Here is an 18,134-nt window from a genome sequence, read left to right on the forward strand (position 1 = left end):
TGCCTGCTGGTAATGTGCTGAAATGTCATAGCTAGTTCCCAGGGGACTGTGCTTCTAGGACTAAATACACACAACGAACAGCAGGCATATCCAGCATGTGGTAGACAAAGAGGTCCAGCCAACCCGACTGTGTGCCTTCTGAGGAGAGAGTTTAGTTTAGTTTTCTTACAAATCCCCCTACTCCTATGTGTGTTTCCATCTATCTCCCATAACAAAAACAGTTGACAGAAAAAAAGGAAATGGTGGAAAACAAAAACTGTCCACTGATATACAGAAGTGTTCTGTAGGGTAAAATTTAACCAATCACATCTATATAATCATTTTGATTAATTTGTTCTTCTGTTGTGTCTGTTAGTGTTTCACATGTACAGCAAACATTGACTTTGGACATTGCTGGGATGAGTAACACCTGGTTTTGAATGCTGCCGGGGGAAAATGATCATACAAGACCAGCTGCAGAGAGAAAGGTGCAAGGAATATGGAGTACTACTGTGGAGGAATATGTGTACTACCTCAGACATAAACTGGAGGGGCCTGTCATGCCAAATAGTGACTCCTGGCCAAAAAGTGTCCCCCCAGTGTCACAATGGGATTCAATGAGTTCTAGCTTCCGTTGCTAGGGCTGTCGAAATTGCTAAGTTGTGACTGGCCTACGTAATGAACCAAAGCATCCGTTGCTACTGTCTGCTGGTTGCTTGGCTCTGTTTTACCTGGTAGCAGTCATGAAGGATGATTTTTTTTAAATATCACATTTACATAAGTATTCAGACCCATAACTCAGTACATTGTTGAAGCACCTTTGGCAGCAATTACAACCTTGAGTCTTCTTGGGTATGACGCTACAAGCTTGGCACACCTGTATTTGGGGAGTTTCTCCCAGTCTTCTCTGCAGATCCTCTCAAGCTCTGTCAGGTTGGATGGGGAGTGTTGCCCCCCAGCTATATTCAGGTCTCTCCAGAGATGTTCAATCAGGTTCAGCCTCTTGATGGGCCACTCAAGGACATTCAGAGACTTGTCCCGAAGCCACTCCTGCGTTGTCTTGGCTGTGTGCTTAGGGTCGTTGTCCTGTTGGAAGGTGAACCTTCGCCCCAGTCTGAGGTCCTGAGTGATCTGGAGCAGGTTTTTATCAAGGATCTCTTTGTACTTTGCTCTGTTCAACTTTGCCTCAGTCCTGACTAGTCTCCCAGTCCCTTCCACTGAAAAACAACCCCACAGCATGATGCTGCCACTACCATGCTTCACCATTGGGATGGTGCCAGGTTTCTTCCAGATGTGACGCTTGGCATTTAGGCCAAAGAGTTCAATCTTGGTTTCATCAGACCAGAGAATCTTGGTGCCTTGTGGCAAACTTCAAGCACGCTGTCATGTGCCTTTTTACTGAGGAGTGGCTTCTGTCTGGCCACTCTACCATAAAGGCCTGATTGGTGGAGTGCTGCAGAGATGGTTGTCCTTCTGGAAGGTTCTCCCATCTCCACAGAGAAAACTCTAGAGCTCTGTCAGAGTGGCCATCAGGTTATTGGTCACCTCCCTGACCAAGGCTCATCTCCCCTGATTTCTCCCCTGGGCGGCCTGCTCTAGGAAGAGTCTTAATGGTTCACACTTCTTACATTTAAGAAGGATGGAGGCCACTGTGTTCCCTTCCCCAGATCTGTGCCTCGACACAATCCTGTCATGGAGCTCTACGGACAATTCCTTCGACCTCACGGCTTGGTTTTGGCTCTGACATGCACTGTCAACTGTGGGACCATATATTGACAGGTGTGTGCCTTTCCAAATTATGTCCAATCAATTGAATATACCACAGGTGGACTCTCAAGGATGATCAATGGAAACCGGGTGAACCTGAGCTCAATTTTGAGACTCGTAGCAAAGGGTCTTTTTCCTTTTAATACATTTGCCCCAAAAAATGTAAACTGTTTTTCCTTTGTCATTATGGGGTATTGTGTGTATATATTTTATTTTAGAAAAAGGCTGTAATGTAACAGCATTTGAAAAAAGTCAAGGGGTCTGAATACTTTCTGAAAGCACTGTATTTATCTCAGCCTGCCTAGTCAGCTAGCCAGCTAGCTAGCCAGCTAACCAGTCAGTTTTATATAGCTAGTGTTAGCTAGCTAGCTAGCTGTTATTGTATGAAGTGCAATTAAGTTTGAAGTAACGTTTTCATCTTATTAGCTACAAACAGCTTGTTTGAATTGTTGTGGAAAACCAGCCTTGTTTGCATAGCGGGGATGAACGTCATGTAGGCTGTAATGATCTCCGAAATTCAAATCATTAGGTCACAACACCGTTGATATAGCAACAGATGCTAATAGTTTATCGAATCCCAATGTGACGCAGGGAGGGGACACTTTTTGACTAGAGGACATTATTTGGCACGACAGGGCCCATCTGATGTTCTTGAGCACTGAAGTATTGTAACACTATCAGTACCAACATTATCAGTATTAACACTAGTAGGAAGTCCCAATCCACTCTTCAAAAAAATTAAGAAATGCACCAGAATGGTACTTGGCCTTACAAACATTCAATATCCACAAGACTGAATCTATCTGTACAAAACCTTATTTCAGATTAAACTTGCTGTAACATAGACATTAGTAGAGGTTGTAGTAGATTCTTTGCCAAGAGAAGCGATCGCACGTTTGTTTAAATTTTTCAGGAGCTAAAGGGACTCTCAGAGCTGCTGACTGTGACAGATAACTAACTGCCTGTACGAAGGAGAGGACGAGGACAAACGGACCTATATGGACAAGCTGGCTCAACTACAAGTAGGACATCATTAGTCGACATTTACCAACACATAAGCACATCTGTTTGGAACCAATTAACGATGTGCCCCAGATTCCTTCTACTAATTGCCTTGGCATGTTTTGATTGTCAATTAATTTGATCAAATTTACCTGAACCGAAAAACATTTATGCAAGCGTTATTGTCTAGCTGACTACATTCCTCTCGCTCATTAGCAGTCAATGTAAATACAGTGTGTTTTAATTGACCTGCATTAAGCTGGCATCTGGCGGTATTAGGCATGGCCATCACAGGGCATCAGTGGATGATAAGTAATTTGACTTATTAGAACCATTCTCTCCAAATCCCTTGATGGACTTAATGCAGAGAGCAATCACTAATTGGCTGCTTCTGTACCGAGTCATACGATGGATCACTGAATGACTCCAAAAGCAGCGATGTAAAACATTTAATCAAATTCTCTCTCTCTCTCTCTCTCTCTCGCTCTCGCTCTCGCTCTCGCTCTCGCTCTCGCTCTCGCTCTCTCTCTCTCTCTCTCGCTCTCTCTCTCTCTCTTTTTGCAGAAAGTGGGTGTGCCTGTGGAAGACACATACCCGAAAGCTGAGAGGAGACCCAGGATGTTGCAGGAGCTCTCAGCAAGAACAGCCTCCACGCTCTTCAACAGCCTCCACTCTCCTGGGAAGGCTTTCCACTAGATGTTGGAACATTGCTGATATGGAACATTAGCCACAAGAGCATTAATAAAGTCGGGCACTGATGTTGGGTGATTAGACCTGGCTCGCAGTCGGCGTTACAATTCATCCCAAAGGTGTTCGGTGGGGTTAAGGTCAGGGCTCTGTGCAGACCAGTCAAGTTCTTCCACACTGAAGAAGAAACAGGAAAGGGCATTCCTCAAACTGTTGCAACAAAGTTAGAAGCACAGAATTATCAGGAATGTCATTGTATGCTGTAGCGTTAAGATTTCCCTTCACTGGAAGGGGTCTAGCCCGAACCATGAAAAACAGCCCCAGACCCTTATTCCTCCTCCATCAAACTTTACAGTTTGGAATTAGGTAATGGGTGTTGCAACCGAGGACTGACGATTTTTACGCTTGCTTCTTCAGCACTCGCTGGTCCCTTTCTGTGATCTTGTGTGGCCTACCACTTCGCGGCTGAGCCATTGCTGAGCCTAGATGTTTCCACTTCACAGTAACAGCACTTACAGTTGACCGGGGCAGTTCTAGCAGGGCAGAAATTTGATGAACTGACTTGTTGGAAATGTGGCATCCTTTGACGGTGCCACATTGAAAGTAACTGAGCTCTTCAGTAAGGCCATTCTACTGACACTGTTTGTCTATGGAGATTGCATGGCCGTGTGCTCAATTTTATACACCTGTCAGCAACGTGTGTGGCTGAAATTGCCGAATCCACTAATTTGAAGAGGTGTCCACATACCTTGGTATATATAGTGTTTGTTGGATATGTTATAAAATACATTTATACTTCAAATATGAACCAGTTTAGTAGCTTTTTCTGTAAACAAGATTACATACTGTTCAAAATTACTTTGTGCCCTACTTTGTGAGACTGCTTAATGCTGCTTTATTGTAGCAGTTGTATACTGTATCTGAAACACTTCAATTTTGGATTTTAATTAGTTATTTATATCTACAGTTTGAAGGAAGTTACTAATTAGCATGAGTGCAATTGGTCACTAGCATTAGTGCAATGAAATAAAATATGAACTAATATTTAATGTCCGGTAGAGCTCAGTTGGTAGTGCACAGCACTTGCAGCGCCATATTTGTGGATTTGATTCCCACGGGAGACCAGTACGAAGAAAGTATTAAAATGTAGTCCCAGTCTCAAATCTCTGGAAGACTGAAACTGGTTTCCCTCAATAATTTCCCTGTATTTAGCGCCATCTGTCGTTCCTTCAATTCTGACCAGTTTCTCAGTCCTTGCCGATTAAAAACATCCCCACAGCGTGAGGCTGCCACCACCATGCTTCATGGGATAGGGTTCTCGGGGTGATGAGAGGTGTTTGTGCCAGACATATTGTTTTCCTTGATGGCCAAAAAAGCTACATTTTAGTCTCATTTAGTCTCATCTGACCAGAGTACCTTCTACCATATGTTTGTGGAGTCTCCCACATGCCTTTTGGCGAACACCAAACATATTTGCTTATTTTTTTCTTTAAGTAATGGATTTTTTCTGGACACTCTTCCGTAAAGCCCAGCTCAGTGGAGTGTATGGTTTATAGTGGTCCTATGGGCAGATACTCCAATCTCCGCTGTGGAGCTTTGCAGCTCCTTCAGGGTTATCTTTGGTCTCTTTGTTGCTTCTCTGATTAATGCCCTCCTTACCTGGTCCATGAGTTTTGGCAGGTTTGTTGTGGTGCCATATTCTTTCCATTTTTGAATAATGAATTTAATAGTGCTCCGTGGGATGTTCAAAGTTTCTGATATTTTTTTATAACCCAACCCTGATCTGTACTTTTCCACAGGGGGTGAATACATATATGCACGCATCACTTTTCCATTTTACTTTCTTTTTTTTTAACAAGTAATTTTTTTCATTTCACTTCACCAATTTGGACAATTTTGTGTATGTCCATTACATGAAATCCAAATAAAAATCCAATTAACTTACAGGTTGTAATGCAAAAAAATAGGAAAAACGGGGGATGAAGGGGATGAATACTTTTGCAAGGCACTGTATACTCTACTGTACGCTACTGTACTCTACTGTACTGACTAGACTACTTTTCTTTACTGTACTCTACTGTATACAGTGCTGTCCAAACATATGTCTATGATTGGTTCAGATTTGGTCCGGTCCGGACCTGCTTGTCAAAACTGTGAGTCATGCGACTCCGACTGAGAGTCAGCAACATTCATACACACTCCTTATTTTCAACATAAAATTGACTGAACACAACTGTTCACAGCTTTACTTTTTTCACTTCATCAAAATATGACATTTTCATCCAAATATCATATGTTTATTGTTGTTTGTTAAATTAAGCATTGATATGACGATTTGGGTTGAGTAAGAACTACAATGTCAAAGCAAATATAACTATGTTGAATTTATTTTTACTTATTTATTTGTATTATGCTAGACATAAATAACGTTCAATAAATAAAGGCTTTACTTTTTTCAAAACTTTGTCAATTGGTTAGATTGTTGCTGAAAAACAAATAGTAAACACTGTTACAACCAACCCCATACTGTGTGACAACCAACCCCAGGATGATTCACAAAACCTTTGTAAAAAGACATTTCTTCTTAAATTACACTTTTTCCTTAACTATAGATTTAAGAAGAAAGTTAAGCAAAGTTGCTATTCTTCGAAAAGGTTTTGGGAAATTTTCTTGGGCGATTTCTTATGTTTCTCAGGGCTAGACCCCTTTTTTCTCAATTTCCGCCTCAATGACGTGCCCAAAGTAAACTGCCTGTAGCTCAGGCCCTGTAAGGCGTCTAGATGTGGCAGGTAAGGAAAAGAACGGCCTGATGGACTGAAGCCTATTTCTCAAAGTGGAGAAAGTTTGTTATTGTCTGGCAATTTGTACAGATTGTTTTTTTATTTTATTTTTAGAACTTTTATCAGGCGCAGGACACAGAGATGAGTCATTCACGTAACTTTACTCAAAACAACAAATATTCCAAGAAGGAAAATAATCAAGCTCACAAATACAGACCAACTTACAATGAACAAACACGCACAAAACCATGGGGGAAGAAATAACAGTTTTAGTAGAAGGACACAGTCTTGGAAATCCGTGTTTGCGCTCACCACGAAGGAATTACGCACCTGTTAAAATCAGTTTCCTATTGAACATACTTCTTTCCGAAATAAATATTATAGTTTGATTACATTTTAGGGTATCTGAGGAGTAAATAGAAATGTATTTTGACTTGTTGAAACAAAGTTTAGGGGTAGATTTTCAGATTCCTTTCTCTGCAAGTTGAACAAGTGGGTTACTCAAATCGATGGCACCAACTAAACAGACTTTTTGGGATATAAAGAAGGATTTTATCTAACAAAATGACACTACATGTTATAGCAAAAAGTAAGTGAATATTTCATCTTTATATATGAATGCATGAAACCTGTGCCGGTGGAAAAATATTTTGACTTGGGGCGCCATCCACAAAATCGCATGGCATGTTTTCGCTGTAATAGCTACTGTAAATCGGACAGTGCAGTTAGATTAACAAGAATTTAAGCTTTCAGCCGATATAAGACACTTATATCTACCTAAATGTTTATAATCCATAATATTTATTTGAATTTATTTGAATTACGCGCCCTCCAGTTTCACCGGAAGTTGTCCAGCTAGCGGAACCCCTTAAGCAAAAAGTTAAGAAGAAATTTGATTCTAGAAAATAAGGTTCTTGGAAATGTTCTAAATTCTAAGATAGCTAAACCCTTGTATTAAATTCAGTGCAGTGAGAGAAAAGCTTATGAAAGGAATTGAACATGTTTAATTTACTCAAACTTTATCTGAAAGATTCAGTATTGATTATTTTAAACCCAAGAACATGTTTTAGAACAGTAATCTCAGTAACAAATATGCTAACATGATTGTCATTGATAGCTAGCTAAAACGGTAGCCTAGCAACAAACATCTTAAAACCTCTTAGGGATAGGGGGCAGTATTTTCACATCCGGATGAATAGCGTGCCCAGAGTAAACTGCCTCCTACTCAGTCCCAGATGCTAATATATGCATATTATTATTAGTATTGGATAGAAAACACTCTGAAGTTTCTAAAACTGTTTGAATGATGTCTGTGAGTATAACAGAACTCATATGGCAGGCAAAAACCTGAGAAGAAAATCCAAACAACCAAATCTGAGGTTTGTAGTTTTTGAACTCAGCCCCTATCGAATACACGGTGGGATATTGGTTATGTTGCACTTCCTAAGGCTTCCACTAGATGTCAACCGTCTTTAGAACATTGTTTGAGGCTTCTACTATGAAGGGGGGCTGAATGAGAGGGGAATGAGTCAGAGGTCTGCCAGCAGTCACGTGATGGTCACACGCATTTCACATGAGAGGTAGCTCTCGTTCCATTGCTTTTCTACAGACAATGGAATTCTCCGGTTGGAACATTATTGAACATTTATGATAAAAACATCCGAAAGATTGATTCTATACATAGTTTGATATGTTTCTACGACCAGTAATATAACATTTTGGAATTTTCGTCCGACCTTTCCGCTGGACTTTCACGCGCGTTTGGATTTGTTTACCAAACGCCCTAACAAAAGGAGGTATATGGACATAAATTATGAACTTTTTTGAACAAATCAAACATTTATTGTGGAACTGGGATTCCTGGGAGTGCATTCTGATGAAGATCAAAGGTAAGTGAATATTTATAACGCTATTTAAGACTAATGTTGACTGCGCAACATGGCGGATATTTATTTTGGCTGTTTTGGGCTATGAGCGCTGTACTCAGATTATGCTTTTTACGTAAAGTTAAAAAAAATCTGACACAGCGGTTGCATTAAGGAGAAGTTTATCTAAAGTTCCATGCATAACACTTGAATTTTCATCAACATTTATAATGAGTATTTCTGTGAATTGATGTGGCTCTCTGCAAAATCACTGCATATTTTGGAACTACTGAACGTAACACGCCAATGTAAAATGAGATTTTTGGATATAAATATGCACTTTATCGAACAAAACATACATTTATTGTGTGACATGAAGTTCTATGAGTGTCATCTGATGAAGATCATCAGGTTAGTGATTAATTTTATCTCTATTTGTGCTTTTTGTGACTCCTCTCTTTGGCTAGAAAAATGGCTGGGTTTTTCTGTGACTTGGTGGTGACCTAACATAATCGTTCGTGGAGCTTTCGCTGTAAAGCATTTTTTAAGTCCGACACTGTGGCTGGATTAACGAGAATTTTATCTTTAAAATGGTGCCTAATACTTGTATGTTTGGGAAATTTGATTCATGAGATGTCTGTTGATTTGTATTTGGCGCCCTGCAATTTCACTGGCTGTGAACTCCGTTCCCAGACAGGTTAAGAAGATTTGTAAATAGATATTTGAGAAGTTCGTAAGAAAATCATTACATCTTAAGATATTGTTGAGGAATTGCACTTACGAACTATCTTATTTACTTTTTTTTTCTTAAGAAGCTTCTTACATTCTTGCGTAAGAAGTGTTTTGTAAATCTGGGCCCAGGTTGTCACAAGTGGACAGAGAATGTTTAATGGCTTATAACTCCATGTTGGAATAATATAAGAGGATATAAATGGTCCCCAATTCAACCCAAGACCTTGGTCTTAATCTTATTGAAAATAGTCTTGTAAGATATACTGGTGCTGAGAAATACACTAATTAGTAAAAAAGTGTTACAACAAACCCCGGTCTCCCCTAATCAATCCAGTACTGTGCAACTCTTTAAAGTTGTGCAACAGCTCACATTTCAGCTCTTCTGATTACTTGTGATGGTGTTGTAACTCCTCTGTCCTTGAAGCATGTTGAGTTCATGGTGCACAGGACCTATGGTCACAGTTTGAGTTCCTGTTACAATTGGGATCTTATTGGAATTCAGTCAACTCCTGCTCCACAAAGCTGGACATGAAAGGATCTATGCCAGCCAGGGAAAGATCAGGCCTCTCGCAGGTGGCTGGGGTGTCGACGATATCAAAGTACTTGAGAGTGTGGTAGGCCTTGGGTCCGCCATGATTGGGTGGCTTGTTAGTATGCTTGAATATTTCATGTCGGAGTCTGAAATGTGAGAGATAGCAGACAATTTACTGCCGGCAGAAATGTATTCATTCCCATGGCGTGTTCTGAGCCTAGACCTGTATCTGCTTGCCTACTATTTACTGTATGATGTGTGTAATGTGGCTGACTCACCGTTTCCCATGTTCTTCTGTGTAACAAGAGGTTTTCATCTCCTCCATGATGTCTGTGTCGCTGAAGGACAGTGGAGGGTGTCTAAGCTTGCTGGGCGAGTTGGACTGCAATTACATTTCGAAAGAGGCAGATCAGTAACATATAGAGAGAGACAAGAGAGAGACATAGAGGGAGAGAGGGAGGGAGCAAGAGAGAGAAGGGAGGATGAGAGGTAAAGGAAGAGAGGGAGGGGGAGATTGACAGAGGGGGAGCAAGAGAGAGAAGTTGATGAAGAGATTGAAGTAGGGAGAGCTAGAGGGAGAGAGAGGGTGAGGGAGGATGAGCGGTAAAGGAAGAGAGGGAGGGGGATATTGACAGAGGGGGAGCAAGAGAGAGAAGTTGAGAGGGAAAGGAAGAGAGATGAAGACTTTGACGTAGGGAGAGCTAGAGGGAGAGAGATAGATAGAGAGGGAGAGAGAGGGACAGACAGAGAGTAGGTGAGAAGGAGAGGAGAGCGAGTGACAGAGAGAAAAATAATATGATATAGAGAGAGGAAATTGGGATAGAAACAAAAGGAGAGGGAGAGATTCCAAATCTGCCCTGTACATGCACATTTGCCCTGAACATTCCACTCTGGCAGCGTTGATGAAGACGCTCGGAAACAACCTTTTTTTTTACGCACCTTTTGCTCGGTGCTAGTGGCCTCAGAGTTGTCAGCGTTATTGACATCGGACACTCTGGTCTCTCCCTCCAGGATGCGGTGAGCTGGCATACTCAGAGGGTCGATCAGGATCTCATAGGGAACGGCAGGATGCTTCCAGGAGGAAGGGGTGTGGATGCTCCAATTGTCCCGCTGCCCAAACGTCCCTAAGGAGAAAGAGATAGAAAGAGAGAAACCATTTGTACTTTAACTCAGTTACTTTCAATCATTTTTGCTTTAAATTGGTCAGTGTTGAGAGTTAGAAAAAAGGTGCATGATGATGTTAGTACAAAGGAGGAGTTGTAGTAGGAAGGTAGTGTTTAACTGATCTAAATACCATAATTATAACACTGGCAATTATTGTCACAACCTGATCTGGTTAATCTGTTCCTGTGATTGTCTCCACCCCCTCCAGGTGTCGCTTATTCCCCCCAGTGTATTTATCCCTGTGTTTCCTGTCTCTCTGTACTAGTGTATTTATCCCTGTGTTTCCTGTCTATCTGTTCCAGTTCGTCTTGTATATTTGTCAAGTCAACCAGCGTTTTTTTCCCCGTACTCCTTTTTCGATTCTCTTTTGCTAGTCCTCCCGGTTTTGACCCTTGCCTGTTTTCTGGACTCCATTCCCGCCTGCCTGACTATTATGCCTGCCCTTCGGTACCTACTGGACTCTGAACTGGTTTTGACTTTCTGTCTGTACACGACCATTCTCTTGCCTACCCCTTTTTGGATTAATTAACATCTAAGGCTCCAACCTTCTGCCTCCTGAATCTGCATCTGGGTCTCGTCTTGTGCCCTTGTAATTATAATCTATACAAGGGAAGCATCTATCCCCGAAACATATCTCTATCTACTGAACATTAATCCTAAAACATAAATCATAAAACTTGTATACAGAGTAGGAGTAGACAACAGGACAAAAGACCTGTGTGATTTTTAACCCTACCTATGAACTCTCCGTCAGCACTCCACAGGCGCACAGTGCAGTCTATAGACGAGGTGAGCAGTACTTGGTCATCGTCAACAATCTGCAACCTGGACAAGATAGTAAAAAGATGGGAGGGAGTGAGCAAAATGAGCAAAATGTGAAGCACAATTTTGTTTATGTTTGAGAGGGTGTTCCCGATTAGGGGCTGCACGTACCCAGTGATGCTGCCAGTATGGGCACGCCAGTAGTTTTCAGCTGAATAAATAAAGTTGCTTTTTACTTTTTGAATTCATAGATCGAAATAAATCATGCTGTCTTTTGATCTCTTCTTATGAGACCTGTTCTAACGAGTTGAAAAAACAATCTTACCTCTCGGTGGGGTTCTCTCTGAGCCAAGAGCGTATGTCTTTATGTCATAAACATAGACATAGCCAAGTTGATCAGCCGCATACAGTGAGGTGTCTTCCTTTGTCACTGCCAGTTTAGTGATCAGCTGCTGGAACCTAGACTGAAGAACATACTCCTTTAGTTACACTTGGTTCAAAACGTTCACAAAAAAGCCTCAAACATTTTATATATACAGTGGGGCAAAAAAGTATTTAGTCAGCCACCAATTGTGCAAGTTCTCCCACTTAAAAAAGATGAGAGAGGCCTGTAATGTTCATCATAGGTACACTTCAACTATGACAGACAAAATGAGAAAAAAAATCCAGAAAATCACATTGTAGGATTTTTAATGAATTTATTTGCAAATTATGGTGGAAGATGAGATGTGATTTTCTGGATTTTTTTTTCTCATTTTGTCTGTCATAGTTGAAGTGTACCTATGATGAAAATTACAGGCCTCTCTCATCTTTTTTTAAGTGGGAGAACTTGCACAATTGGTGGCTGACTAAATACTTTTTTGCCCCACTGTATATTGTGCATGGTGCTTATTTATTAATAGTAGCCTATCATTTATAACATGTTAGCATTACAATATGCATTTTAAGCATTTACTACCATTACTAATATATTCCAAAGCATTTATACACATTGAGTAATAATTTATAATTGCTTGTTCAGGAAAGGTACTGTAATAAAATGGTGTTATTGCTGGTTTCTAGAAAAATCCATAGGTTTTAACATAAAAAGGAGAAGATGGAAAGTTGCCATGGTAACACATACTGCCTCGAAGTTGGCCAATAATTTCCCACCGTTGAGCACGTTCCAGAAATGAATGCAACCTTTGTTTGAAGACATATAATAATACATCATTAGAACATATTCCTCTGTTAATTGCACTGCACAATATATTAGAATACATTTTGTTTCTTATAATATATCATATGCCATTAAGCAGACGCTTTAATCCAAATCGACTTAAAGTAATGTGTGCATACATTTTCCTATGGGTAGTACCAGCGGGTATCAAACTCACCTGTGGGTCCTGAGGACAGGAGGCATGCAGCAGAGGAGAACTTAGCATGTAATGCTCGGCTCCTCAGGAAGATGATGCTGGGAACACAGGTATCCATCCCTTATAGGGCATAAACATCCCACAGTTTGCATTTTTTTCCTATTCCCTTTTAACTTAGTCCCTTTATGCAGCATATTCCTCATTTAGCTTTGAAAAACAATTATTTACCTTGAGGATTGTTCTATACTCGAAATAAAAAAGGGTACGGTCAAGGTGCATTTCTGTTTCCCAGGGTACAAATGTAGGGCACACTAATGATTGGTGGTGATCTGTACCTTTGCTTAGTAGAAAAGGTACAAATTAACAATGCATTGAAGAAAGGTATATATATTTGTACCAACACAACGGAACAATAATGAATCCACCTGTGCCATCTCTTTAGAGGTGTGGCTTGGTGGGGGCGGGGCTTTCAGTTAGCTCTTTTTGGCCACCCATCCATGAGTGGAAGTGTTGTACCAGTTGAAGTGTTCTATAGTTATGTTAATTCAGGTTGTCTAAAGTCTTTATAATGGCTAACATAAGAGCAGTTGACAAGAGCTTTTATTAATATGGTAGCGCCCTTCACCCAACACCTTGCTACCTCATCAAGCAGTCCGGGCCTCATGGCGTAATGGTTAAGTTGTTGTCTTGCCAGGTGCTGGACCTGGGTTTGAGTCCAGCTCGAAGATACCTGCTTATTTCGCTACATTCAGACAATTGGAGTGGTGTGTACACTTAAAGGCACAAATGGCTTTGTCACTGTGGTGGTATCCTAAAAAGGCAAATTTGCACCTTTTCTAAAGGTACACTATTGTCATTTTTAAGGTACAAACTGCAAGGGTACAATTCGTTACCCATAACTAATGGTACAATGGATGTACCCTAAAGCGTTTGTACCCTTTTAAGTACAAATCAGTACCTTTTCTTCTGAGAGTGTAGGCTTTAGCTACACTCTATGGCATGCAGGCGAACCACTCCGGTTTGATAGTGTGATCTGACCTTGGGCATGGCAGCAGTCAGGTTGCAGAGGGCTGGCAAAGCGACACTGGATGTGTCCGGAGACCAGGTTCCACACAATGACCTCCCCGTCATAGCTGCTGGTGGCTAGAAGGGAGGGGGGACACTGGGCCACACACAGGATGTCCTCTATGTGGCCCCTCCTCTGGAGACAACACAGTAAGACCATTAAATGATATTCTATAATTGTATTCAATTCTAGTCCATTCTATATTTCCATTTCTATAATTCTATTGTATTGAATTTAATTGTATTCTATTCTATTAAATGTATCTTTATCTTTATTCGTCCCCGCCAGCTCTACATCACTGGCCAACAAGAGCTTGAATGGTCGACAGCAGGAATGGGCAGTCCTCTAAGCCTGAGTGTTTGCAGGTTTTTGGTGCGTTCTTCCAAATCAGTGTCTAATTTAAATCATTAACCTTAGAACACAAGTGTATACTACTCAGTGACATGATGGATGAATCAGTGGCATGATGGATGAATTAGGTACCAGGCAAAGGAGAAAACCAGACCCCCAAGGACTGGAGCTCCCCATCCATGACCTGCAGTAGTATATCAAAGATAACTGGGGCTGACAACTTGGGCCGTAACGTAGGATTACTGATTTAGGATCAGTTGATCCATTTGTCATGGCTACCGGTGCAGATCCCTTTTAGATCACAATGAATAAGACTATATGGACAGGGAGGGGCTGACTCTAGATTAACCCTATATATTCTGAATGGCATTGCATGTCTAGTTTCCCATTCATGTTCCTCATTCATTCCTTATTCACCAGATCGTCTTGCCATGAGGGCTGAGGCTTCTGGATGTGGTGAGGCTCGTCTGGTGAATCCTAGCATGGAAACATACAGGGCATGCAGTCAACATTTTGAAATGAGGATCTTCAACCAGCCATCTATTGTTGAAGTCTAGAAATGAGATGAGGCATGTGTGTATTTCTAGCTGAATCCCTCTGATGCCCTTTTTGTGACTTGGTAAAGTGGGCTGCCAATCTCTACAGCTCTGGTCTCTGTGCCTCTGACCTCATCCCCAGACAATTTGGACGGAAGTGACTGGGAACGAGATTACTATGCCTCCTAGTTATGTGGTGTTTGTTATTTTATTTAAAAAGCTGTTATAGAGGTTACTTATGGAGAAGGACTGTCTTTGAAAACCAGCTCTTATGATGTTAACGATGCTCTCAGATTCAACGGTGGATGGAATTACAGCTCTGTGGACAGGTCTGCGTATACCTTTGGTACTACAGGCCTAGAAGAGTGTGAGTATCACTGAAGTGCTATGGAATATGGAATTCTATAGAAAGTCAATTCTTCAGAACATATCACCTCTTCCTTTAATGCTTAGAAGTCTCTTATACTGAAGAATAGTGTAGAAGAAGAGACAAATGTGATTGTGAGGTTAGATAGGCTACATGGTAAGTTGGTAACCAAGGAAACACTCAACGACTTCAAAATGTATTACTTATGTATGGCAGAGTAAAGAGGCAGGCGAGCTTATTAGGGCGTTTATATTCCTCGCTGATAATATATTCAGAATATACTCTTGAAGGGTTTTCAAAGATTGTCTTGTATGTGTTTTTGTGAAGTCCTAATCTTAAAATTTGTCATGGCTACCGGTGCAGACACTCAGGTAGTCTCTGCTCTGGCGAGGCAAATGCAGAAGGTAATGAAAATGGAAATGAGATCTCAAGGCAATAAAGTTGAATAGGTCCTAAGGGGAAGAGTGGTCATTGGAGTCAATAAATGTATAGAATCCAATAGTGATATCATTCACATAGAAAATATGTGGCCTATCTATAACTATAAAGATAGTTCTTCTTCACGTCTATACTCACAGAGTAGACATTAATCCTGCGGTCCCATCCAACAGACATCACATACCTGGAAAAATGTATTACACAAGGTTAAGATGAATCATTATTCCTCTCAAATCAACAGTTGTCACATCCATCATTGGTTCTACTCACGTGTTTCTGTGGACTGTCAGGTAGGTGCAGTCACACACCTCGTTGGACTCCCCATCTGTGTGACATGTTAATGTGAAACTATTATAGCACATTAGTGGTTATATAGCCTGTGTTATGGAGGCAGTTGACATAAGGGACAACAACAAATTAGCCTGTCATCTACAATGCCAATTATAGTTACCTTTATAATGACTTATGCTGTTGTTCATAATGTTTACAACTTCCTATGACAGATGTTATAATGTATTATAAAGCTGTAATAATGGCTTTATGAATGCATACATAAGGGGGCTACAGTAAAGTGTTACCAAATCACCTCACATAGCATATAACAGAGAGAAGGCCAAAATCCTGAACACTGTAATGCTGCTAACACCACCTTTATACTGTGAGAAATGAATTAGAATGTACTCACCTTTTTTTAGTATCTTCAGACACTGACCATTGTTAAAGTTCCAGATCTTTAGAATGCCATCTCTCCCCCCAGTGACCAGTCTGTAATGAGGAAGTTTCATCTCATTTCTTTCCTTCAAACATTCATTCAAACACATTTGTTTTTGAAGTTCTATTTTGATTAAAGTAAGGCAAACACCACAATCCAAACAAAACACCATCTGCAGTGCACACTCTTCATCACTCTTCATTTTCGCCATTACTCTGAGCTGCCGTTAGGTAGGCAACAGTATGGTCACATTGCACTTATGGGAAAATATCACATTGCAATAATCAGTCATTAAAAAGAGCTTCCATACCTCCTTCCCTTGGGGTCAAAAGTCATACAGGTAATGGCAGACTGTCCGTGGGCACCACCAAATTCAAACACATGGCTCCCTGTGTCGAAATCCCACACCTTCACCACCTAGGATCAGTTAGACAACATGTGGTGTGACCAATGACATATCCTATACAATATATGTGTAGTGTTCAGTAAGTCTTTATATAGTGTATGGGTGGGACCACAGAGATCATATTAAATTACTATTACTAGTTCTATGTGTACATAATTATGTCTGTGGGACCAGTATCTACTGCAGCATTTGCTGGAATTATGTCCTGGGTGAAAGGGTCTCAGTGCCGGAGTTTGGTGTACTGGTCAATGTAGCCGACTCCGGACAGCACAATGCCCCTGTGACGGGGATTCTGTCCGTCTCCTTCCCAACTATTGAAATAAAGTCTGAGAAACTAAAGTCCCCCCCCCCCTTTTTTTTAAAAGAGGGTCATAAATAAAGCGTTCCGAGGTGAGAATTACTTAAAACTTACGGATCCTTCTGTGCAGCTGACGACCTGTCTGAACTCGTGGCTATAGCCGCAGCACAACACAGGCTCCATGTGAGACACGATCAGATGTCCCTGGGGCTGGGGGCTGAAGGAGAAAAGAGGAGAGAGATGGTGAGGAGGAGAGAGGAGAGGAAGATTGTTAGGAGACACATAATACCCCATAATGACAAAGCAAAAACAGGTCTATAGAAATGTTTGCTAATTTAATCGAAATAAAAAACTGAAATATCAAATTTACATAAGTATTCATAAGTATTCAGACCCTTTGTTGAAGCACCTTTGTCAGCGATTATAGCCTCAAGTCTTCTTGGCTATGACGCTACAAGCTTGGCACACCTGTATTTGGGAAGTTTCTCCTATTTTTCTCTGCAGATCCGCTCAAATTCTGTCAGTTTGGATGGGGCGCATTGCTGACCACCTATTTTCTGGTCTCTCCAGAGATGTTCAAGTCCAGGTTCAGGGACATTCAGAGACTTGTCCCGAAGCCACTCATGCATTGTCTTGGCTGTATGCTTAGGGTCGTTGTCCTGTTGGAAGGTAAAACCTTCGCCCCAGTCTGAGGTCCTGAGCGCTCTGGAACAAGTTTTCATCAAGGATCTCTCTGTACTTTGCTCTGTTCCTCTTTCCCTCAATCCTGTCCCTGCTGGTGAAAAACATCCACACAGCATGATGCTGCTACCACCATGCTTTAACATAGGGATGGTGCCAGGTTTACTCCAGACGAGACGCTTGGCATTCAGGCCAAAGAGCTCAATCTTGGTTTCATCAGACCCGAGAATCTTGTTTCTCATGGTCTGAGAGTCTTTCAGTGCATTTTGGCAAACTCCAAGTGGGCTGTGATGTGCCTTTTACTGAGGAGTGGCTTCCGTCTGGCCACTCTACCATAAAGGCCTGATTGGTGGAGTGCTGCAGAGATGGTTGTCCTTCTGGAAGGTTTTCCCATCTCTAGAGTTACTCTAGAGCTCTGTCAGAGTGATCATTGGTTTCTTGGTCACCTCCCTGACCAAGGCCCTTCTCCCCTGATTGGTGGATCCAATCTTCTTTTATTTAAAAATTCCCATTCCACTCCAGTGTTAATTACTAAATTGTAATTACTTCACCACTATGGTCTATTTATTGCCTTACCTCCTTACTTCATTTGCACACACTGTATACAGCTTTTCTATTGTGTTATTGACTGTACGTTTGTATATTCCATGTGTA

At 41.2% G+C, this 18,134-nt stretch overlaps 1 protein-coding gene across 1 annotated transcript in view; it reads right to left on the reverse strand.

The window, feature by feature from the left end:
- Nucleotides 1–8,576: 8,576 nt before the first annotated feature.
- Nucleotides 8,577–18,134, reverse strand: part of wdr95 (WD40 repeat domain 95) — a 32,719-nt gene continuing 23,161 nt past the window's right edge. Inside the window, exons 15-29 of the mRNA XM_021587246.2 lie at nt 16,914–17,016; nt 16,406–16,512; nt 16,069–16,148; nt 15,654–15,708; nt 15,522–15,567; nt 14,460–14,519; nt 13,664–13,826; nt 12,647–12,745; nt 12,394–12,452; nt 11,596–11,734; nt 11,442–11,481; nt 11,245–11,333; nt 10,284–10,468; nt 9,623–9,726; nt 8,577–9,490 (exon numbers count right to left, since the gene is read on the reverse strand). Coding sequence (XP_021442921.2) covers nt 9,301–9,490; nt 9,623–9,726; nt 10,284–10,468; nt 11,245–11,333; nt 11,442–11,481; nt 11,596–11,734; nt 12,394–12,452; nt 12,647–12,745; nt 13,664–13,826; nt 14,460–14,519; nt 15,522–15,567; nt 15,654–15,708; nt 16,069–16,148; nt 16,406–16,512; nt 16,914–17,016 — 1,519 coding nt within the window. The 3' untranslated portion in view covers nt 8,577–9,300. The remainder of the gene's footprint in view (nt 9,491–9,622; nt 9,727–10,283; nt 10,469–11,244; nt 11,334–11,441; nt 11,482–11,595; nt 11,735–12,393; nt 12,453–12,646; nt 12,746–13,663; nt 13,827–14,459; nt 14,520–15,521; nt 15,568–15,653; nt 15,709–16,068; nt 16,149–16,405; nt 16,513–16,913; nt 17,017–18,134) is intronic.

This window comes from Oncorhynchus mykiss, chromosome 27 (assembly GCF_013265735.2).
Source record: "Oncorhynchus mykiss isolate Arlee chromosome 27, USDA_OmykA_1.1, whole genome shotgun sequence".
Classification (NCBI taxonomy): domain Eukaryota; kingdom Metazoa; phylum Chordata; class Actinopteri; order Salmoniformes; family Salmonidae; genus Oncorhynchus; species Oncorhynchus mykiss.